This window comes from Apodemus sylvaticus, chromosome 4 (genome assembly GCF_947179515.1).
Source record: "Apodemus sylvaticus chromosome 4, mApoSyl1.1, whole genome shotgun sequence".
Classification (NCBI taxonomy): domain Eukaryota; kingdom Metazoa; phylum Chordata; class Mammalia; order Rodentia; family Muridae; genus Apodemus; species Apodemus sylvaticus.
Genome location: NC_067475.1, coordinates 160,714,896 through 160,739,078, shown reverse-complemented (window position 1 = coordinate 160,739,078; position 24,183 = coordinate 160,714,896). Strand labels below are relative to the sequence as shown.

The 24,183-nt window shown below is 45.3% G+C and overlaps 1 protein-coding gene across 1 annotated transcript in view; it reads left to right on the top strand.

Moving 5' to 3' along the window:
• Chmp4c (charged multivesicular body protein 4C) overlaps positions 1 to 3,265 on the top strand; it is a 28,018-nt gene extending 24,753 nt beyond the window's left edge. Inside the window, exons 4-5 of the mRNA XM_052180824.1 lie at positions 2,180 to 2,333; positions 2,532 to 3,265. Coding sequence (XP_052036784.1) covers positions 2,180 to 2,333; positions 2,532 to 2,593 — 216 coding nt within the window. The 3' untranslated portion in view covers positions 2,594 to 3,265. The remainder of the gene's footprint in view (positions 1 to 2,179; positions 2,334 to 2,531) is intronic.
• The last annotated feature ends 20,918 nt before the right edge of the window (positions 3,266 to 24,183 follow it).

Sequence of the window (24,183 nt, the reverse complement as noted above, 5' to 3'; positions counted from 1 at the left end):
GAAAAGAAAACAGTCTGCGATTATGTAAAGTTAGTGACTTTTAATGGTTGGAGAATAAATAGTGCCATTATGAGGGGTCCTGTGCTCTCACATCTGGCCACGCAGAGCAGCCGGTGTCACTCTGTAAGCAGCAGATGGACTGGGCTCTGTGGCTGTTAAATTAGGAGTTAGGCTGCTTCTGCTCATTACTCACTCTATAAAACAAGTAATTGTGTAATTGTGGGGTGGCATTATTTACACTCCCATTCCATTTGTACTAATCAGTCTCATAGTCCAGGAAGACTATAGTTACACTGCTGATGCCACAATGAGAATTGTAGTGATTCCATTCAAGCTACACGTGACCAGGATGACCACATTGTTAGGCACATTCCCAAGGGACAGGGCAGCCTAGCTTCCTGTTTCTAGGTCATATGGCAGGATGAGTCTAACAAGTCAAGATGTGGCCTATGCTGTCTTAAAAATGACAGTCTGCTGCTAGTCATGTCAAAAATGGTGTGGGTCTGGGACTGGAGAGATGGCTCAGAGGTTCAGAAAACTTGTTACCTATGCAGAGGACCTGGGTTTTGTTCCCAGCATTCAGAGTGGATCAAAATCCTTCATATTGCAAGTTCTATGGGATCGGATGCCCTCTTTTGAACTCTGATGGCACCTGGCACAAATCTGCTACACATACATTTATGTAGGTAATACACATAAGGGGTTGGCAAAATGTGGCCTGTGAGTCAATCGGTCATGGCTCTTTTTGTGTAGCCTCTAAGATGATTTGCACTCTCTTGAACAATAGGAAATAAGAAGATCTAGTAATAGGGAGGTATCTGTCCTGCAAAACCTAAAATACTACTGTCTGGATGTAGACGTGTATGAGAGTTGTGAGTTCAAGGTCAACCTTTGGCCACATAGTGATAGAGAGACTTCATCTCAAAACAGCAACAAGACAATCAAATATAAGATGCATGCATATATGCATACATTCAAGCTTCCTTGATGTAGGGCATACTGGTTTACCCTTGCTCTGCCCAGGAATGAGGTCTTAATAAATCTGTTGAGTAGTGGGTGAATAAATAATTGGGTGGGTACACAGTAATGATAGATCTTTTCTGATACTTCCCTGCTGAAGGACTACACTTCCCAGCTTCCCTTGAGAACGATGCGAGGGAATGTAACGACTGTGGTCTAGTCTTTTCTGTCCCTCTTAGGGGGCCGCATCCCATCTTCTTCTGTAGGCATTTTGCCCATTTACACACCCGGGTGACAAAGATGAATAGACATGGTCCCGCCTAAGGCAGACCTAGTCTCTCTTTCTATCTTCTCTCTCTCTCTACAGTTTATCTCTGATAGCCTCTGACATAGAATGAAATTTAGTTTTGACTACTACTGACTTCTGGCAGGCTGATGTAGGCTGGGAGGGCTTCTCACGTTAGGTAGGTGTGAGCTGTCTCAGACTAGGCAAGAGGTGGCCCACATCCTCAAGGTCTCAGCTGATGTTAGCGTTCTGTAGGCATGGGGGAGAAGATGCTTTATGATTAAGCCAGACTTTGGGGAGTCACTGTAAAGAAAAAAATACATTACACTAATTTTGACGTTTTCCTAAGACAAACACCTGGGCTTGGTACATAGTTCAGTGTTTGAACATCAACTGCTGTGTCCCACCCCACACTATGAACAAAATCACCTAAACACACGATTTATATTAACTTTGATGATTTGATAGAAGAACTATGCTATTGCTAATTTTTTTTTTTTTACTTTCTGTACAATATATTTTTTTGGTATGCCTGTTTTATTTCCCATAGTATTAACTCAAATATAAGTATTTATTTCCTCTAATTAAAGTTTCAGAAATTCTCAACAGGAGAGGAAAAAATGAGCATACTGGAAAACTCACAATCGTGGTGTAAATTTCCAGAACCTGAGGAGATTATATATTCAGCACAAGTTATTTGAATAGCTGTTTACTGAAGTATTATAAGATTAACTACGACAAATTTGTACAACCCAAAATATTCATTTCTAATCATTGCTCAGTGTTGCAAAAAGAGATTAGTTTTAAAATAAATATTCCGTTTCACTGGGTCCCCACATATCAATCGGGTAGCAGATGTTTTCCTTATTATGTTCAGGGAAACCCGCCTCCTGAAACACTAGCTCCGTAATTCTCTCTTTCCCCCGTGTTCAGGACGAGCTGCTGGCAGAACTTGAGGAACTGGAGCAGGAAGAATTAAATAAGAAGATGACAAGCCTGGAGCTTCCAAAAGTGCCTTCCTCATCCCTCCCAGCACAGCCCAGGAGGAAGGCCGGCGTGCCCTCCTCCACGCACCGCTCTCGAGCAGGTCTGTCACCCACAACCCCACGACCTGGGCGGGACAGTAGCCAGGCCTGTTGCTTTCATGCTTACTTATGTCTGATTTGTACAAACAAACACATTTTGTATGTGATCCCTGCCCGTTTTCTATGCTTAAGTAGAGTGACAGCTAATGGCTAGCGACGGACTGAGACTCATGACTGTTTTCTTCACTCCTATGTTCCAGCATCTTCCAGGAGGACAGAGGAAGACGATGACTTCAAGCAGCTGGCGGCTTGGGCCACTTAAGCTGCAACGGAAGAAATCTGACGCCTAAATTATTGAACTACACATAAGACATAAATGCTTTCGCAAAGCTTAGAAAATAGCAGGGACCCGTTTTATATGAATTATTGTCTTTTAAGGAGCAGTTAAGGTATCGTCAGGGGCCGAAAGGGGCCAGTAGCTTTATAGGAGACCCTGGGGACTTGTCTGTCTGCTTTATTTACTTCAGTGTTTCTAGTTCTGGTACGTAGTTGATTTTTTTTCTTTTTTTGTATATATGCATTGAAAGCAAACTGAAGCCGGGCGGTGGTGGCGCACGCCTGTAATCCCAGCACTCTGGGAGGCAGAGGCAGGCGGATTTCTGGTCTACAGAGTGAGTTCCAGGACAGCCAGGACTATAAAGAGAAACCCTGTCTCGAAAAAACTAAATCCAAAAAAAAAGAAAGAAAGAAAGAAAGAAAGAAAGAAAGAAAGAAAGAAAGAAAGAAAGAAAGAAAGAAAGAAAGAAAGAAAGAAAGAAAGAAAAAGAAAAAGCAAACTGAATTTTACTGATCTTTCATACCTATTCCTGTTTATACACCATCTCAAGGAGTACCTAGGGTAACTGGGGGTGGGGGTGGGGACTGTCTATGCAAATACAAGGCAGCTGTGTGCATCTGGGTCACCCACAGTAAAAATAAATACATGGCTAGAACACACTTGTTCTAGTGAGTCTGTGTCTCCATAGTCTCAGTTGCGTTTCACAGCTGAAAACCATGCCGGTAGAGCTCTGAGTGGGGCCAGGATGAATCTCCCCAAATATCTGAAAGCAGGAGCAGCTTAGTGAGCTGAGCGGGACCTCGAGGGGGGATCAGCCGCTCAGGAAGCTGAGAGGACACTTGCGGGGCGGTTCCCAACACTGTCTATTCTCTTCCGTTTTGTGTTCTCTCGCCCTTTAGCAGAAACAAAACGAAACAAAATCCAAATACTTCATAGCATGCACTTTGTAAATATATTGAAATATATTTAAAAATTTATCTTGAGTAAAATTTTGCCCATAATCTTTAAATGAAAATAAATTATAAAATTAGGTGTCAGGCATGACATGTCACAGTAGTGAAGTGACAAATCCCATGATGTATGATGTTTTGGTGTTCCCTCTACCCATTTGGACAGCCCCATGAATTGGGAAGAGCCCCAGTCTTCGTGTATGCAGTCTTTGACCCCTTGTTTCCGGTTTGGAAGTCTGAGTGTTTGATGGATGACCCCAGGGTCCCTTTCTGCCACAAGTGCTTGGCATTGGCTGCTTCTCTGGGCATTCTTTCTGCCCTGCAGAGCATACATACCAAATTCCCCCCATTCTCTAAATTCTGGCTAAAATTTTCCATCATTGGAAATTAAAAAAAAAAAAAAATCCAGACGAAATTAGATCTTCTCACTGTACACTTGTTCTTTTTTTTTTTTTTTTTGGTTTATTTTTTAATTTTTGTTTGTTTTGCATCTTGCTTGCTCTCATGGTGGTTTTTGTTTGTTTGTTGGTTGTTTTTTTTTTTTTCATGCTCTCTTTCATGCACCTAACCTGATGGTCTGTGGTAAGGTCAGGGGTGAGGCTACATGCCTTTAATAGTCTATTTCCAGGGCTCTTCAAAATCTCTTATGTACAGCAGCAGGCTGTCTGTCAATATTTCCTCAATGTACAACAATGGATAGACGGATGGGATTTGCCTTCTGCCCTTAAACAAGGATAAGACTGGACCATGCCTGTGAAGCAATAGTGTTGGAATAAAGCAACAGGACTTAGACAATGAACTAAAGACAGCACTGCACAGTGATGCCCAAGAGACGCATGTGGAACACACACCCAGTGTCCTGGCTCGTGGAGACTGGCTCTGTATCTCTGTTACAGAGACAGAGATACATGTGTGTGAACAGGATGGAGTAATCTATAGCATGAATGTTCGAGTGTCCCAGCTCACATTTGCAATCCCACCTCCACGATGATGGGTGTCTTAGTTAGGGTTTTACTGCTGTGAGCAGACGCCATGACCACACTAACTCTTACAAGGACTACATTTATTTGAAGCTGGCTCATCGGTTCAGAGGTTCAGTCCATTATCATCAAGGTGGGAGCGTGGCAGCATCCAGGCAGGCATAGCTTGGGAGGAGCTAAGTTCTACATCTTCATCTAAAGACCTCTAGGAGAAGATGTTTTCAGGAGAAGACCGTTGCAGCTAGGAGGAGGAGGGTCTCAAAGTCCATTCCTACACTGCCACACTTCCTCCAGCAAGGACAGACAGACCAACTCCAGCAAGGCCACACCTTGTTGGAGTCACTCCCTGAGTCAAACCACCAAAATGGGTTTAGGCAGTTGGGCCTTTAAGGATGTGCTAGGGTCACAAGAGGGGTCACCTTAGGCATGGGAATTGAAGGAGCTTGTTTGTAAGCTTCGTCCATGCAAGGAGATGGCCAGAAGGTGGTCTCCGACCCAGGGTGAGGCCTCCTCAGGCTTCCTGCCCCGATCTTCTCCTTTTCTGCCTCCAGAGTGAGGAATAAGTTCTTGACATTTGTAGAATTTAGGACGAAGACATGGCAGCTCAGTCTACCAGAATTAGGCACATGAGTAGAGGGGTCCCTTCAGATCTGGGTCTTCAAACTCACATGAGGGAGAGAGTGGCTAAGGGAACCGCTGGGAATGTGTGGGCAGAGCATCTCTATGGATCACACAGTGCCAGGGATGTTGGTTTTTCTACGCAGGTCATCTGCCTAAACCGCAGCACAGGTCACCTGTCTGCCTGCCGCGTGGGCCGTGGGGATGCAGTGGATACGTGAGCCGCAATGCGATACACCAGGCCAAACAGTTCCACGTGGGGCTTTATTTAAGATGGGGAAAGGTGTAGCAGGCAGGGAGAAGGAAGGGAAAGAAAGAGAGAGAGAGGAGAAATGCTACCCAATTATATACAGGTGATGACATAAATTACAGGTAAAGGTGGGCCATTGAATTCTGGGTATACGGTGGCTGTTGCCTTGGCAACAGGCCTATAGTTACACTGCTCTAATTGTCGCCTATATGACGTCACAGGCCTCGCAGGTCTCGGTACCAACAAGGGATGCTCCTCATCTCCAGTCTCCACAGTGGAGAGACTTCTTAATCATGGCAGCATCTGGCCGAATCCTTAGGGCAGGAGGCGAAATTACACCTGTATTGAAAACTATTCTAGATAGCTTAAAAGCAAGTCTCGGAGCATCAGATGGTCCTAGCACATCTAAACAGCTACGGGAGAATTACAAGCTAGCAATAACAAAAACTAAAAGAATACCATGATACCCAACAGCATAAAATTCTCAAGCACCTAGTATTCAGATGGGTGAAAATTAGGAAATAAAATTAAATTAAAAAATAAAGAAAAAATAGGAACAGACTAAGAATCGATGTGGGTAATAGAAGGCAAGAGTTTTGAAGTAGCTCTTACACGTATGTTTCAGATGATCAACACAGCGTATGTATATCTGCATCTTAGAAAAAGAAAAACAATGTATATCTGGGCTAAGGAGTCGAGGTCCTTAAAAACCACCCAAGCTGAAATGCTAGACATTAAACCTACAGCAACTGGGGGGTGGGGGTGGAGGTGGAGGGGAGTGGGGATGAGGGGGGTGAGGTGGAGGGGAGTGGGGATGAGGGGGGTGGAGGTGGGGGTAGGGATAGGGGGTGGGGATGAGGGGTGTAGGGGTGGAGGTGGGCTAGGGATGAGGGGGGTGAGGGTGGAGATGGGGATGAGGGGGGTGGGGGTGGGGGGGTGGGAAAAGACTACCTCAAAAGGTCACTAATTTCAACAATCGAGACAATTCAAGATTTAGTATAGAATTGACTTGGTATTTTGATGATTATTTATAGCTATTGGAAATAAATTAACTATTAAATTAAAATGTGTATGTTTCTAACAACAACAACAACAACAACAACAACACAAGATTGCCAATGGTGGTATTAATAACAGCTAAGTCGTTGCAGAAGAAAAGGGTGCAGGTGAAGGCACAGCAAGAGATAAGCAGCAAGCAGACCAAGAACAGCAAGAGCCCGGGCAGATTAGAGAGACCTGGGAAATAGTGCATCTCAGGACCATGTTAAACCAGCCAGCAATGGGAGTCCGAGCCTGCTGTGCATGGGCCAGATAAGTGAGTCAGGGGGAAACAGATAAACATTTCTGGGAGAAATAAAGGTCAAACTTAAGATTTGACAAAAGGATAAAGTCATAGCTTAATAAGATTCAGCACAACTCTCAGTCCATTTTCTGCTGCTGTAACAATACCTGAGACTGGATAAATCACAAAAGACCTAATTTGACTCACAGTTTTCCAGACTGGGAAGTCCACATGCACAGTGCTGACTCTGGGGAGGGTTTCTTGCTGCACAGTGACCCTTGAGAGCATGTCGAGGGGGGATCCCGCTCCTTAAAAAGCTTCACACCCAGGACCTCTGTGATCCTAATGACCCCCTAGAGCTCCTGCCTCTGCATATGATTAACATGAATCTGAGGATTCCTTCCTACTGTGAACGTTTAAGGGACCTATCTAAACCACAGCAATCGCTCAAGCAGAAACAGAAGTAACTGTAGACATTTTAAGATGTTAAGCCTCAAGAGGAAGATTTGAGATGCTTTGCATTGTCTTCCTGACTAAACACGGGACCCACGCACCTGATGGGGCAGCTAGCTTTCTGGGTCTACAGTCCACCAGACCTGTGAAAGGAGCTTGTTTAGAGCAGATTTTATTTATGCTTAATTTTAGTTAATTAAAAACTATTTCTCAATACATTTATTAGAAACACTATAGCATTTCAATATCTTGGTTCTGCCTTTTGTAAATATCTTTCCTCTAGGTCTCTGTCTGTCTTTCTGCTTCCCTCCCTTGTTCCCTCTACCTGAGGTTCTGAGTCAGAGCCTCACTGTGCAGCACACGAGTTCACTTTATACCTCCAGCGGACCTTCATTCCTCTTGCTTTGGCCTCTGACGCCCTAGAATTACAGGGCTGCATTGCTGTTGCTAACGCAAGGCAAAACATTTGTGGCAGAAATTTATAGCTGATCAGAGATGCACTCTAAATGTACAATAACCACTGGATTTCAAAGACTTGGTGTAGAGAACTGTAAAATATTTCATTAATAATTGTGAAGTGGAAACTTGTGGTTTCTTGGGAAAGTCAGTTGGGTTGGATGGTGTTTTGCTTTGACAGAGATGTGAAGGAGTGTTTTCCTGAAGTAGACACAGGCAGGAGGATGTTTTGCTAAAGCAAACATGTGAAAGGATGAGGGATGGAGGATTCTTTGCTAACAACTTGCATGTGTTGGTTCGCCTTACATTTCGTTGCTGAACTCTGCTTGTCGTGACTTTGTAGAAAGAAATGCACCAAAAACCTTTTGGGGGCCTGGGCAGACTGGCAGAATGATGTCAGCTGATACAGACCCCTGTGGAATTCTGCTAGGAAAGACTCACCCGCTGAAGCAAGACCCGTGGAGGACACATGATGTTTGAGGGAGTATAAGTGAGACTCAATGAACAGTGAGCAGAGGCTTGCTTGCTTGCACAGCTAACTTGGCAACGCTTCTCTGGTCTCAAGTCTTCGCTGATCTTCACCTGTTGAGAGAGACACAGCAAAGAACTTCTCCTGGTGTCTCTGTTGGTCCTGGTCGCTCCTGCTGACTTCTGCTGATTCATCAGAGGCCTGGCTGTGTCTGCTGGGTTCTGCCACCACTGCTGGCTCATGCTTGCTATCCTGACACTACTGAACTGGACTGCTGGTGTATTCGTGAAGTGTTTATGGATGGGCTGAGCTGCTGAAGCTGATATCTATGAACTGAACTGCTGATTCCCTGACAACACAGATTGGATTTCCTCCAAATAACACTTTCTAAACAGGTCCACTTCCCCTGTATCCTAATAACCTTTGTTTTCCACTACCTCTGGTGGGTAGTGGGCTAGAAGGGAGGCTAAAGCACTTAAGAACCCCTATTAAAAGTAGGCTTTGAGAAAAATTAAGGCCTACATAATTGTATATTGACCATATGTAGAAATATTATTTTAAATTAATTGCATTAAACAAAACACATTCTTGGAAATTTATTCTATTTCTTTTCTTTTCTTTTCTTTTCTTTTTTTTTTTTTATCAAAAGTGGATACACCCTTTTTCAAGAGTGGAAACAACTGTTTTCAAAGTTGTTTGTTTTTAACTTTGTTTATGTGCGCTGGTGTCTTTCCTGCATGTGAGATGGTGAGCGCTGCTCTGCAGCTGGAGTTTGAGACACTTGCCAGCTCCCGTGTGGGTGCTGAGAGGATTGAACCTGAGTCCTCTGCAAGAGCAGCCAGTGCTCTTAACTGCCGAGCCATCTTCCCAACCCCTCTTTTCATTTTTTAAACATGTAGTTCCTGAGAAATTTAAAACTATGACTATGGTCTTACTACATTTCTATCCGGTAGTCCTGGGCAAGACCAGCTCCGCCCTGTCACTGAAGATCCAGGTATTCATATGAGCTGAGTCGCTAAGATGCCAAAGTACAACAACAAAAAAGTTGTTTCTTTTTTTTTAACCTATACATAATATCACCCCCCCCAAAGAAATGAAAATACTTTGAAATGGATCCGATTGCTGCTCCCTGTTGACATTTTGGAGTGGAGCAAACAAGGCGTGATAAAGGCAGACTACCCTAAATCTAAGGGCCGAGACTATGATAGGCTACTGTGCCAAGTCATTCTCAGCCTGAAAACTGTCACAAAGTCACACATTCTGGGACACTCACTAAAGCTATGCCATCACCTTATCAGGGATCAAGTGGGAGACCTCAGGCCTTGTCCTCGTGTCTAGGCATCCAAGATAGCATAAAAAACAAGCCCAGGCTGGTGATGAGGGTCAACGGAGATGCTCTGTGTACATGAAAGGATTGTCCTGAAGCAGAGAGGCCTCGAGACCCTGGGCAGCCACAGCTCAGACATTTCTTTCTCAAGGTGGCCAGTGGCAGGGGACAAGACTACTGCTATCATTTGAGCAGGGGCGCTCCTCAGGAGTCATATTCCAGGGTCAGACCTTGGACTGGCCGACACCGTTCATACGTCTAGATTCTCCAGACTGGAAAAGCAGGATGGGCTGGGTGTGTGATAAAGTCCTGTAGTCAAGGTGACCCTGACCTGCCGAAGAGGGAGCTCCTGCCCATGTAGACCTTATTGCCATGGATGCCCAGTCTACACTGGGGAGCAGCTCAATCCCAATTGTAATATTTTCTTCCTTGAAAGCAGAATCAGAGTATTGGCTTACTTAGTGGAAAATGAAGTAGCAAAGAGTTTAAACCTCACAGTGGCATCTGTCTTACTAAACAAATTAGATAGTGTGGTAGCGCTAGCAAGCCTCGCAAGAGTAAAACAAACCACAAAGATGCACAGACTAATAAACAGCCATTACTTTACAGCTCCAGGACATAAACAGATGATGCGTTGTCAGTTTCTGTATCGTCTCTCCACTTTCTTTCTCCCGTCTCCTTAATTTAAGACAGATGTTAATGGTTCTGTGGGAGAAAGTGCTCCTTAAAATAGCTGGAATCCTTCCCCATCCTCAGACTCACTTATATCATTTGTTTTTTTTTTTTTTTTTTTTTTGGTGCACTAGAAGTTTTATTGTACTACACACAGAACACTTGAGCTATTTTTTAGAAGAAAACAAGCCAGGAGCCCTGAGGACGGTGGCAATGGGAGCATGGCTCGGAGGACACACGCCACCTCTGAGCACACAGGGATCCGCAGACGAGGAATGCTGTAGTGGTGCAGACACACTGTGGGAGACTAGAGGTGGGTCCTTTATGATGTGGGGGAGTAGCTGGTCCCTTCTGGAAGCAGGGCGATTCATTCCGGCTTCTCTGTGGGATCAGATATGTATAGAGTTATTGTTTTGTTACAGAAATACCACCTCCCCCTTAGTGCTGATTTCTATGGTCTCTGTTACCTGTGGATGACGACCACATGAACACATAAAAAGAAAAAAAAATCAGATAGCAGAATTGTAGGTTATGTGCTGGTCTTAATCTGCAGATGGAATCCTAATTTCCCTTGGGCGTCTGGCCTGGGATGTGACTTGTGTTTTGTCCTGTGTGTACACACTATATGCTGTCTGCTTAACAGGTAACTCGTGGCCTTAATTATCAGTTTGCCATGGTATTACAGTGCCTGTGACCAAGTAACCTTTATTTTACCTGATAATTGTCCAAAGAGGCACGTGTTATTTTATTGTATTATATTGTTGGAATTACGCAATGATCTCCCTACTGTGCCTCTTTTTAAACTAATACACATACATGCCTACACAGACATAAACTATATGTGTGCATAGTATGTGTATGTATGTGTGTGTTTAAGCATAAATATACATAAGAGAAGTTGGAGTATGCACACAGTCGGTCTGCCTCTGATTTCAGATGCCCTTTAAAGATCATGAGCCATTTTCCTGGCAGTCCTGTGTGCATGTGATATGTTCAGTGCAGCCTGCGTAAACTCCAGTTGCTCTGTGCGCCTTTGGGCACGCTTCTGGGGACCTCCGCGCTCTTAACGCTCTTTTGTTGTCTTTTCTTGGCCCTAACTCTTGCTTGTCCTTTTCTCACTAATGAGAAGTTACCGCGCCTGCCATAATCTCATCCCTCCACACTTCCACACTTCATCACTTCCACAGTTCTGACTTTAGGTTACACCTTGTCATGACCGTCTTACAACCATGGCGTTTGGAAACCCTACTCCTGAGCTGTAAAAGCTTATCTTCCCCATCTTCAGTGCTGGACTATTAAACCCTCGGGCTGGGGGGAGACAGCCCATGTAACGAATAACGCTTGATTTAATTGGTTTGTCTGTGGTTTGGGACAGTGGTTTTTCTCCTCAAATCTGTGGGAATAACGAGGTAACTGGGAAAAGAAGTCCTGATAGGTATGAGAGAGAAACTGTCTGGGTTTAGGTAAGACAGTAAATAGGCATGATGCAGTAGAATGGGCAAAGAAATAGAACAATTGAAGCTTAATCCATCGATACAAAAGCTTTAAAAAGTTAGTTATGTGGGAGCATAATGGAAATAAAGGGGGTTCTTCCTGGGATGGGGGCTGGGTCCTTCCTTCCCTTGGGAGGACTTCCGGAGCAAATGCTAAGGGGAGAGCTGATGCTGTGTCTCTAGTCCAAACCAGTTAGATCAGATTCCGTCCCTGTGCAGTGCCTCAGACAGGATCCTGGCGGAGTGGGGTCAGCCCTCCCGCACCCGCCTTCTTTCTGTGCAGGACGGACAGCCTCTCCTTCCATGAGTTTCAACTTTCGGCTCTCCGTGTGCCAGCCCCTCCGTCTTGTCTACCTTTTGGGCGGGATGTGCTGGTTTTCTCAGGGCTTGAGCTGTCTATTGTCACCAGTGGGGCGGTCACGTGGTTCTGACTTTTTTTTCAGGCCTCTTGGCCGTGCCTCCTGCAGAACCACTTTAATTACAGAGTTTCAGGAGCTGCACCATCTTCTCCCCAGCATAACTGTTTAGACAAGCGATGCGGGCTGGCGGGCACCCTGTGATTGCAGCATCGGCTTCATGAAGCGCGTGGCTCCCTTTTCCAAAATCGTGATTCTGCGGTATTCTCTTCCGGAACCTTCCCTTTCCCGGTCTGCGTGTAAATCCAGCCCACAGGAGGGAAGATCTTCCGTTCCTGTGGCTTTCTTCAGTGCTGTGTTAAACAGTTCTTCTTTCTCCGTGTTGTCCCTTTCACACTTGGCCTTTTTGACGTTCCTTCCTTTAATTTCCCAGACTCACACCCTCTTTCCTGAGCAGGTCCAGTGTTTTCTTTGCATCTGTGGGGGTGGGAGCTGCAGTGTCTAATCTTGAGAGACAGGATTGGAGGTCACCATAGTAATCGTGGGCAGCACCATCTCACGGAGGCTGCGACTAAGTCAGCGTCTTTCCTCTGCATCAGCACCTCGCTCTTCCACAAGCCCATCCCACCATGACGGACGGATGGACAGACAGACAAACGGACAGACCAATGGACGGACCGACCGTCCCTCCAGACTACGTACGAGCCAAAGCAATTCGTCCTTCCTTAAGTTCCTTTTGTCAGGTTTTGTGGCAGCGATGAGATGAGGAACTAGAACAGTAAAGTGCTGTGTCCCCGCCCTCCATCCCTGTCTACCCGAAGACACAGGACTGGTTCAGTTGTTTGTTTTTCAGTGAGAGATTTTCAATCACTTCTGTTCCATTACACCTAAGTGACCAATTTTATATATTTTTTAGTTAATATTGACAGGTTGCAAGTACTCAGGGTTTTTTTTTTTTCTATTTGTTCTAGATTTTCCAGGATTTTTTTTAAATATAGATTTTTTTGTTTTTGTTTTTTTAGTTTATAGTAGCTCCCTTTGATCTTCTTTATTATTTCTGTAATGGTAATGTCTCCATTTTGACTCTGCTTTGTTGACTGCATATAGACTGTGTTCCCCATACAATATATCCGGATGATGGTTTTTCCTCCTCTCCTCCTCCCAGTTCCTCTCTGCCTCTTCTCCGGATTCACCCCTTTTCTGTCTCTCCTAAGAAAATAAGCAAGAATCTAAGGGATAACGATAAAGCATATAAGATAATAAGATAAAATAAAGCCACGCACACCAGAGTGGACAAAACCAACAGGAAAAGCGCCTAAGAAAAGGAACAGAGGCAGACCCAGGCAGAATGCTTGTGGTTTTTTTGGACTCCCCATCTTATTGCTGTAGTCTAGCTAAAGGTTTATCAATTTTGCTTTTCCTATTAAAAAATGGATTTTTGTTTGTTTCATTGACCTGCAATTTTTTTTAAAGCATTGGCTTCTGCTTTTCTTTAAGTGAGTTTGTGTTTGTTTGTTTATTGGTTTTTCAAAACAAAGTTTCTCTGTGTAGCCCTGGAAGTCTTATAACCTGTTCCATAGACTAGACTGGTCTTGAACTCAGAGATTTGTCTGTAGTTAATACAATAGGTAAAAGACTAGAAATGGGGAAACTGAAAGTTTATTAAAGTTAAAAACACAGGCATTTGCATATTAAGTGTCTGTAAACTCAGTATTTGTATATTAAGTACTTACTATGGTTTGGACGTAAGATATCCACCATGGATTCATATGGTGAGCTCTTGGTCCCCAGGAAGGTTCTGGAAATGTTAGGTAGGGCCTAGCTGTGGAAGGAGGCAGCCAGCCAGCCTTGAAGGTTTAGTCCTAGCTGGCTGCTCCCTTTTGTCCTGAGGTGAATCGCCTCCTGCTACGCATGGTCTTGTAATCCACAGAACCAATGACTTCTCAACACTCTGAGACTAGAAGCCACAGTAAGCCTTTTTTTTTTTCTTTTTAAAATTTCCCCTCATGGGCGGATGCTTGAAGCCAACCATTGGACTGAGCGCGGGTCTCCAATGGAGGAGTTGGAGAAGGCACTGAAGGAGCTGAGAAGGGGTTTGCAGCCCCGTGGGGGAAGCAACAGTGTCAACTGGACAGACCCCCTGGAGCTCATCGGGACTGGACCACCAACCAAAGAGTTCACACGGAGGGACCCATGGCTCTGACCATGTATGTGGCAGAGGATGGCGTTGTTGGACATCAGTGGGAGGAGCGACCCTTGGACCTGAGGGTGTTCCATGCCTCAGTGTAGGGGAATGCAAGGGCGGGAAGACAGGAGTGGGTGGGGGAGCACCCTCATAGAGGCAGGGGGGAGGGGAGACATGGAAGGGGAAAATATTTGAAATGTAAATAAAGAAAATATCCAACAAAAAAATGTCCCCTCATGTATTTTGGTCACAGATATACCCAGGATCAATTTTATGTTCTCTTGTGATGGTGAAGAGAAGAATTTGCTGAGAGAGTCTCAGTAAATGAAACCCACTGTTGAAATTATTTGAGAAGTAAATGGGATGAGTGAGTACTGATTGGCTGCTTCCGTTTATAGCTGGGGTAGTCAGTCAGTCAGTCAGTCAGCAGGTCAGTCAGTCAGTCAGTCAGTCAGTCATCTAAGATAAGTCTTGGGTTGTATCTCCCCAGGTCAGGCAAGTCCATGAAGCTGCTCAGTCATCTGAAACCTTGGGAATCTTAATCCTTAGCCAGGCCGATTCTCTGTTGGGAGGTCTTTGCAGAATGTCATCTTATGCTGTTATTCATCGTGGCCACCAGGAGGCGCTCTAAGCCCGTCATAAATGCTTAGGAAGGCGCACTGGCTAAAATCTGTCTCCAATTGAGGGAAATTGAGAACAGGTTGTGCTTTATTAATTGGATTGTGAATGAAAATTGTCGTTTCAAAACGAGGCAATAGGGAGAACCATGGAGTTTAAAGGCGTCTCTGAGAAAGTACAGTCTTAGAGGTGGCTTTTGTTGGCCTTCTCGCTTCTCTGGTGACAGCGAACTGCTGGGGGGGCAGGGACACTTGAGAGTGCGCTCCCACCGTTTACTACAGGTGGGTGTGGTGTGGAGTAACTTACGGAAGACCCGGAAACCTTGACTAGATTCGAGCTTACTGTAAGCAGCGGCCTCAGATGCCAGGGCTCCGGCTCCTCTTTGCAGAAGAGACAGGGGGGCTCTGTATGCTGCTGGTTGCTGACAAACCGACCATGACAGGATGGAAGGCTTGCACTGAGACCCCCTTAGCTCAAACACTCACGGGTCTCAGAGGGCCACCATGGAGGCCTGAGTGAAGCTGAGATCCTGTCTTCCTTTCTTCAAAGCAGCTCAGTATCCTGGCCAAGAGTTGGCGCTCTGCTTCAGACGAGGTGACACTGGGGTCACCCAGACAACCAGGGGTGGCCTCCTCATTCCCAGGTCCTTCACTTCACCACACCAGCAAAGCCACTGGAAAAGGAGCTGAGTCGACACAGCAGCACTCGTTCTAGGAGTCAGTTCATGCACAATTCTGTTCGGGATTCTGAGCTGGCGTGTGTGTGTGTGTGTGTGTGTGTGTGTGTGTGTGTGTGGCTTACTTCTTGTCATTCATTAAGGCATGAAACGACCATTAGTAATCATGGGTTACTAATGAACTCCTAGTGTGTGCCAGGCACCCTACTAGGTGGTAGCCATGCGGTGGTACAAAGCCAAGCTTTTCTCTCTCCACACTGCAAACTGAGGCAAGCCACAGAAACAGACGGGTGTGACAGGGTCACACTGGACCTGTGGGAGAAACTGCACCAGCGAGGCCGGGGAGGGAGAGTCTAAAACCAGCGTTCTGTGAATTCTTAAGCAGCCACGCGTTCCACGTGACTTCTTCTTTTTACTATGATTCTATGGCGAGGGGAAGTGAAGCCTCTGCAGAGTGGAGGGGACCACACTAAATTGGCGTGATCAGTGGCTGCCACGCCTCTGTCTGAGTGCCAGGGGCCTGCGCCGCCCCGAACTTGGAACGACTCTGAAGTCTGCTGCGTGCAAAGGTTCGTCTTGACTGTGTCAGGATCCACGGGTCCGCGGCTCCTTGAATCTGCACCTGTCTGCAGATTCTCTCTCCGCCCGTGTTCTAGACCACAGAGTGAAGATGAGCGTTCTGCGGATGGAGGTAAGGAGGCGAGGGCCAGCATCTTCACGGAGGCTGCAGCGGAGCTGAGTGGATTCTGAAGGGGAGGTAAAATCCGGGCGGGGACGGAGTGCGGGGAGGTGTCTTAGGGTCACCATTGCTGTGATGAAACACCGTGGCCAAAGCAGCTTGGGAGGGAAGGGGTTAATCTGCATACACATCACTGTTCATAGAAGGACATCAGGACCGGAACTCAAACAAGGCAGCAACCTGGAGACAGGGGCAGATGATAGAACCCAGGACCGCCATCCTGGTTATGCTGCACCCACAATGGGCTGGCCCTCCCCTGTCAATCACTAATGAAGAAAATGCCTACAGCCAGATCTTAGGGAGGCCTTTTCACAGTTGAGGTTCCTTCCTCTCCAATGACTCTAGTCTGTGCCAGTAGAGGGGGACGTTGACAGAGGGCTATGATTTTCTACAAGGGAGAAAGTAAGCCTGTGTTGCCTGAGCTCCTGTCTGAGGAGACGCCATGCTCTGCTGACAAATCCTCGGGCTCCCAGCCTTTCTCCGGCTCAGCACAGCATCTGCGGTGTGGTGCTAACTTGCAGAACGAGCACTTGCTCTAGGAACTCAGATACTTCTCCCTCAAGTGGCTGTGGGTGAGGGGCTTCGTGGGTAGTTCTGGATGGGGCTGTATTTTCAGCCTGCAGAGAGGCAGGTGACACAGAGGCTGCAGCTACCACGGGTAGAGGCAGTTCTCTGGGATGACAGCGTCAAAGTGCGATTCCAAACACTCGCAATGTAGTCTATGAATTAGACCTGAGTCCAGGGATCAGGGACAAGATGGAGACCTCTGTCTCCTGGCTCTGGTGAAAGTGTATTTCAAAGATTTCAGTGATGGCCCAATGTGGTGGTTTGAAAAGGTTTGACCCCCATAGACTTAAATATTTAGATGTTTGGCCATAGGGAGTGGCACTATTAGGAGGTGTGGCCTTGTTGGAGGAGGTGTGGCCTTGTTGGAGGAGGTGTGGCCTTGTTGGAGGAGGTGTGGCCTTGTTGGAGGAGGTGTGGCCTTGGAGCCATTTAACAAATGAAGATAATGGAGAAACATCTGAACTGTAAGCCAGCCCCATTTAATATTAGCCCTTGTAAGAATTGCCTTGGTCATAGTGTCTGTTCACAGCAATGGAAACCCTACCTAAGACGCCATGAAAACTTCACAGACATAACCAAACACGAGACGGGTGCTGCGGGAGTGTAGCCTCGTTCGGCCCATCAAAGGCCCATCACTCTGTCTCTTTCTCTCTGTCCTCACCTCACCGTCCCAGTTTGAGGCTTCATTTGTAAAATGAGCAGTTTGGAGCGAGACGATTAGGTTTGGTCCTTGAGTCACGCATGTGGAGTTGGTCTGTAAACCCTGCAGTGGGCGTGGGAGAACTTCCTGAACCCCTGGCGTCCGTGGAAATCTGGGAAAGGTCTATGTGTTGTGGTCAACTGGTCCAACCACTTTTGGAAGAACTTTTGGCTATTGAACTTCTAGGTCCCTATTACTTGTGGGTGGACTCTAAAGTATTGACTGGCTGGGGCTTCGGGGTTACAAATACTATTTATTTATTCATTCATTTATTTATTATTTATTTATTTTTCTGTTAGACACTCAATATGTAGCCCAGGCTGGCCACAAACTTGGACAAATACAACTTAAGCTGGTAAGTAGGTTGCAAGAGGACGGAACATGGTACTATATAAAGTTTCCCGGACACTCGGGGAAGACCAGCTCAGATGGGAAGACGCAGGCTTAGAGTTGATGACTGGTGCTGATCATTGATATGCAGAGAAGACTGGAGAAGCATTAGTGTCATGGTACACATGTAAAACACATGTCCTGCCACACAGCCCAGCTAGAATCTTTGTGGATTACAGATTTAACTGTGTTGTGCTGTGGAGCTAGCTGGATGGCTCCGTGGATAAACCGCTGACTGTGCAAGTGTGGGAGCCTACATTAAAATACCTAGACCCACGGGAAGCAGGCTGTGGTGCGCACCTGTAATCCCAGCATTCCTGTGCTGAGGCAGGAGATTTGCTGGGAGCTTGTCAGCCAGCTGGCTTGGCAGGCACAGTATGTATGACAAAGAGATTCCATCTCAGAAAAAGTGGGAGGTGAGAGCTGACAGGCGAGGTCGTCTTGGGACCTTGATGTGTGCAGTGTAGTACACACACACACATATACACACACAAACACACACATACACACATACACACACACATACACACGCAAACACATACACATACACACACAAACACACACATACACACACATACACACACCTCCCCCACACACACATACACACACATATACACGCACATACACACATACACACACATACACACATAAACACATATACATACACACATGCACACACACACACATACACACACACAAACACACACATACACACATACACACATACACACACATACACACACAAACACACACATACACACATACACACACAAACACATACATACACACACCTCCCCCCCACATACACACACACATACACACACACACACAAACACACACATACATACACACAAACACACACACACAAGCACACACAAACACTCACACATACACGCACATACACACACGCACACACAAACACACACATACACACACACAAACACACACATACACACATATACAAACACATACACATACACACATACACACACACAAACACACACACACATACACACACACAAACACACACACACACACACACACACATACATACCTCATACACAGGAAGCAGAACACATGCCAGTGAACATAATGCTCTGCTCTCTCAGTTTTCCAGAACTGCAGGAAAAAAGGCAGAGATCTCAGGAGAGGGAAACGGGAAGGGATTCTCATTTATAATTCAAATTAACACTCTAAAGGAGCACCCTCCCATTTTAGCAAAGCTGGCGAAGAGAAAAAGGTGAAATTGTGGTTAGAAGGACTCTAGCAGGCCAGAGCAAGGTGGATGGGTGCAGACAGGCTTCGCCCCTTGCTGTGTGTGCCCTTAGACTGCACCCCTCAAGCTAGCCACCAAGGTCTATTCACTTATCTGGTCACCACCTCATTCCTGAGACCGAGACTGGAGAAGTATTAGTGTCATTGTAACACATGTCAAACACATGGACATTCCAAGGTCCAACTGTCCAAACATCACGCTCCAGCAAACAAAAATCATTATTTTGACTAACCTAATTAGAATACTCAGCCATAACTTACCGTCCCGTCAAGCTCAAAGACGAACCTCCCCCTTTTCCCTGTTAAAATGAACCCATGCACAGCTTTTGCTGCTGTTTCTGTGTGATTCAGTCACCTTGATTTCTTTGCTCTGCTTAATAAAGGATCTCTTTGCATTTGGTTTGCACTGGGAACTTGATATTCGGGTGTGGTCTGTGCCTAACCAGGGTTCCAGAGGGGAGCACTTTGCAGTATGTGGGTGTCTTCGGGATTCAGATAACTTGTGAGGAGCCAGTCAGTGTTCAGTGCACATGGTTTTATCATGGTGGCCGTTTCGTGCTTTGAGAATCTAGGAGTGCCTTTCAGCCTTTCATGTATGACATCGTTGTCTTGACAGCAAACAAAGTTGCCATTATCCCTTTGATACAGTTGAAAGATGAGACTGGGGCTGGACAGATGGCTCAGGGGTTAAGCGCATTGACTGCTCTTTTGAAGGTCCTGAGTTCAAATCCCAGCAACCACATGGTGGCCCACTACCATCTGTAACGAGATATGAGGCACTCTTCTGGTGTATCTGAGGACAGCTACAGTGTACTTCTTACATATAACAATAAATAAATCTTAAAAAAAAAAAGATGAGACCGAGACAAAGGAACAGAAAGCTTCCAAGAAAAACTTAGGGGAGTCTGAAACTTTCACTTTCTGAGTTCTTTGCGCTCATAAATAATACTTTTGCAAGCCTGATACATTTCTATGGGAAGTTTTATTTTTAATTTCCAGTGCTTAGAAAAACAAAGCATAAACATCATAAAGTCCAACATGAAGGTGGGAATTTGGAATTCTTTGGCCGTGTCTAGTCATTATTTATTTACCGAGAGGGCATTGGAAGAAAACATTGCTTGAGGTAGGGATGTGTTCAGAACACTAGAGACACAGGAATGGGCCAGTGTGGCGTGTGACCCTGAGGAGTGACGGGAGTGAGGGAGGAAAGGCCAAGCGCCCATTGATTGCCAGCTGTGTGCTTTACAAAGTTTCGTGGTAAGTCTGAGGTTCTAGCATCGTTAAGCAGCCCAGGGAGGTAGACTGCGTCTGACTCATCACTGTAGGGTTCCCTTGCTTGGCTCCTGACCCCCAGTGAGCGGCTGTCTTCTCAGAGCACAGTGTAGCCAGCTCCGGGGAAGTACTAATCTCAGAGGAGAATGCCATCTCTACCCAACGCAGGCTGCATCATCACTCTGTTCCCGGGGCAGGGATTCTGGGTCCCGAGACTCCTGTAAGGATTGCAGACACTCTGCTGGGCCCTTTGGATGCTCTGTCCAATCCCTTCTCACAGGAACACTGATGCTCAGAAAAGCGAGTGAGCCTGCCTCAGTTGATAAGAAGCAGAATCTGAATGTAAGCACAGGTCTATACAACGTTAAGTGTATTCTTGACTGGGATAGATGGAGAGGCAGGATTAATCACGGCATGCTCGAGGGCTCTAAGATCTAGATCAAACTCAGAACCATGTCTCATATACAAAGCACTCAACCGTTTGGGCAAACCTTGTGTTTATGTATTCATGTAGTAAGGTCAGCCCTTCGGTGGGCAATTGCCGTCCAGCTGAAAATGAAAGACAGTTCTCAGTGTCTTAGTCTATGACAGAGCATATTCTCAGCGTAGCTAAGTACACAGCATAGGCAGCAAAGACCTTGCTTTGGCCCTAAACGTGCTCATATATTGTTGGAGAATGGTTTTGTACACTGTGTATTCAGACACTGATACTCTTCCCACACATCTGATCGCAGTCTGGATGACGGCGTGGTCAAGCAGCTCTGGTCTGAATGTGATGTAAGAATTGTTTCCCCTCACCTCTGATTGGTTAATAAAGATCTGATCAGCCAGTTATCTGGGCAGCAGACGAGAGGGCAGGACTTCCAATCTCAGGCTGGGGATGATCCCAAGAGTAGAGAGTAGAGGAGGAGGAGGAGAGAGGTGTGGGGAGACCTTGTGGAGGGACTAGGGGGACTCGCCATGAGGTGTCCGTGAGAGCCAGCACGAGGACACACGGATCAGAGGAAGTGAGGGCAGCAAACAGTGGTGCATTTGGCTGTGGAGTAGCAATGCAGTCAGAGGAGGATGGCCTGGAACCTGCTCAGAGTGGTGCCAGCAGCCTGCTCACAGAAACGCCAGGTCCCCGTGTCTTTCTTTTGATAAAACAGACTAGAGTGGGAGTGACGTTACTCAGGAGCAAAAGGGGCGTAAGAAAATCCCCAAGAATTACATTTACAACACACTATAAAAACAACCCTCCAAGATCCTAGCAAATGTCAAAGGTGCATTTGCAGAACAGAGGCTTGGCGTGTGGGAAAACACAAACCTACCAGCCCTGGCTGAGCTGCGGCTGCCTTTGCTTCCTGCTCATTTTTCTGTCATCTGAGATGCTTGGGTCCACATGTGACATTTTCTTCCTTTACGTGACCGACCATTTAGTTAGTTCAAGTAGAGGTGAGTTTGTATTTCTTCCTTTGTCAGCAACTCACAGAAGACTTCTTTTCTATTTTAGGCTGGTTGAGATAACACACACTTGTTACCCTAGCACCTAGGAGCCAGAGGTGGGAAGCTCACCACAGTCTCTAGGCCAGTTTGGTCTACACAGAGTTCTGGGGCAGCCCAGGCTACATAGTGAGACTCTGTTTCGAAAACAACAGATATCAGAGCTAGTGATTGATAGACTAAACAGCTGAACAGTTTCCAGATGTGTAGCACACAGGCCCCTCAGGGTTGTGGCAGCCTTGTCCAGTCGAATGGCGCACCTGCAGGGAAGTAGAGCCAGGGTTTCCTTGCGTCTATGACTTTGGTATACTGTTACCCAATACACATTGCAAGGACCCCTAGCCTTGAGAGAATCTCCCAGTCATTTCCACAGAGGACTCAGATACTCTGTCTGCATGGATTTCCTCCTCACCATCAATCTACTGCCATATTTATTGGTACATTTAGCTTAGGTGGTGAGCTGTCCAGCTACAGCAGTTTCTAACCCTGTGTCAGGGCTCTGTATTTGGGCCGAGTCACTCTGAAACCATCAGATTATTTCCCAGTATCCACTTACCTTGCAGCCTCAAATAAACTATTTCCTTCAAGCCTCGTGGTTCCAGATAAAAATCTGACAGCATTATTCCTGTAAATGACTAGTTCAATGCTGTTTTTATTTCATTTCAAACAATGCACAAACATCCAATATTTTATAGATTTAAAAATTATTTTAATTTGCTAACTACCACTTATTGAATGTGTAGTTAGAACTTGTGAACTGGATTGTTTTTACTTACAGCCTGGAATTAAAATGCAGGGTAAATGATTGGAACAACATGACTAATGACTAACACTAGGTCTGATCACCAAATGTTCATAGAGACATTTCTGAGTGGCTGTGCATTGCATTGTACCTGTGCAGAAGAAGCTGCCCGATTGTAGGCAGGGTGGTGGTGGTGGATAGTTTGCTCATAATTCATTTAGACAGGTCAATACTGTAATCTGGGTGGCATTATCTTCCTTTTATAGGAAATTGATAGAATTTGCTATAAATAAAACAGATTGTGGGGAATATATATGTTATATATTTATTATATGTTTACTAAACATTTATTATATTTATTAACATAATTAATAAATATTTTTAAATTATATAAAATAAATAAATATAAAATAGATACATTAAAGCTGATTAATATATTATTTGTTTAAAAATAAATTTTTAAAGTTATAGCTTAATAGAGGCTGTAGAGATGGCTCAATGATTAAGAACACTTTCTGGTGCTTCGGAGGACTGAGGTTCAGCTCCTAGAACCCAATGATGGCTTACAACCATCAATAACTCCAGCTGTAGGGGATCTGACCTCTACAGGTACCAGGCATGTACACAGTACACAATACACAGGCCAAAACACATCCATATACATACAAGTTACAAATTAAATATAAATATATATATACTTGCATATATATAGTTTGTTTATAGTGTATAATATAATATATATTGTCTAATATATAAATTTATATTATATAATATACATTATATACATTAGATATATTATAAAGGAAGCAAATATTTATAATATCAGGGAAGCATATATTCATTATATGTAGTAATATGCACATTTATATATAAATGCTTCCTTTAGGAAAAATGAGAGCCTATAGGCACATAAGAGGAAGTAAAAGACTCCTTCAAAATTGATGCAGAAAATTACTCTGCTCTCCTGTTGGGGTCCACCCTCGACACAGGATTGGAGGTCTCAACTGGAAGCAGGGATATCTGGGAGACGCATAATAAATTAAACACAGACGACCTTTTGGGTGCAAGATGACAGGCAATTTTTCAAGGTTTAAAGTTTCTCTCTCTTCTCTCCCACTCTCTGTTCTCTCTCTCTCTCTCTCTCTCTCTCTCTCTCTCATTTGCTTGCACATACTCTGCAAGGCCAACTGAAAAGCGGTCATGCACAAATGAAATCTATACAGCCATTGACCAGGGCTAAGGTTAGGAGAAATGGGAACAACTGTTACTACAAAGAGCTGCCACGGGCTTCTGAGATGTCTCCATGCCGGCTACTGCAGTCAGTCCCTGTCATTGTATGCTGTGCCCAGCAGTCTCCCTGTGCAGAGATGCACAGACAGAGGCCACCAGTGTCTGACCACGGGACCCTGCTTCCTGTACCACGGACACCATTCCTCCTCCTTGGCAGTGTCTCTTCTCCAAAAGTGTCAGTGTGGAGGCCTGTGTGTCAGTAAGGACCTGTCAGTCTTCTTCATATGCAAACTTCCTGCTGGAATATTTGTGAGCAATGCATTGCTCGTCCTTTGAGATAAACCTTACATATCATACACATGGCTTCAGCTTCCCAGGGAAATGACTGCTACA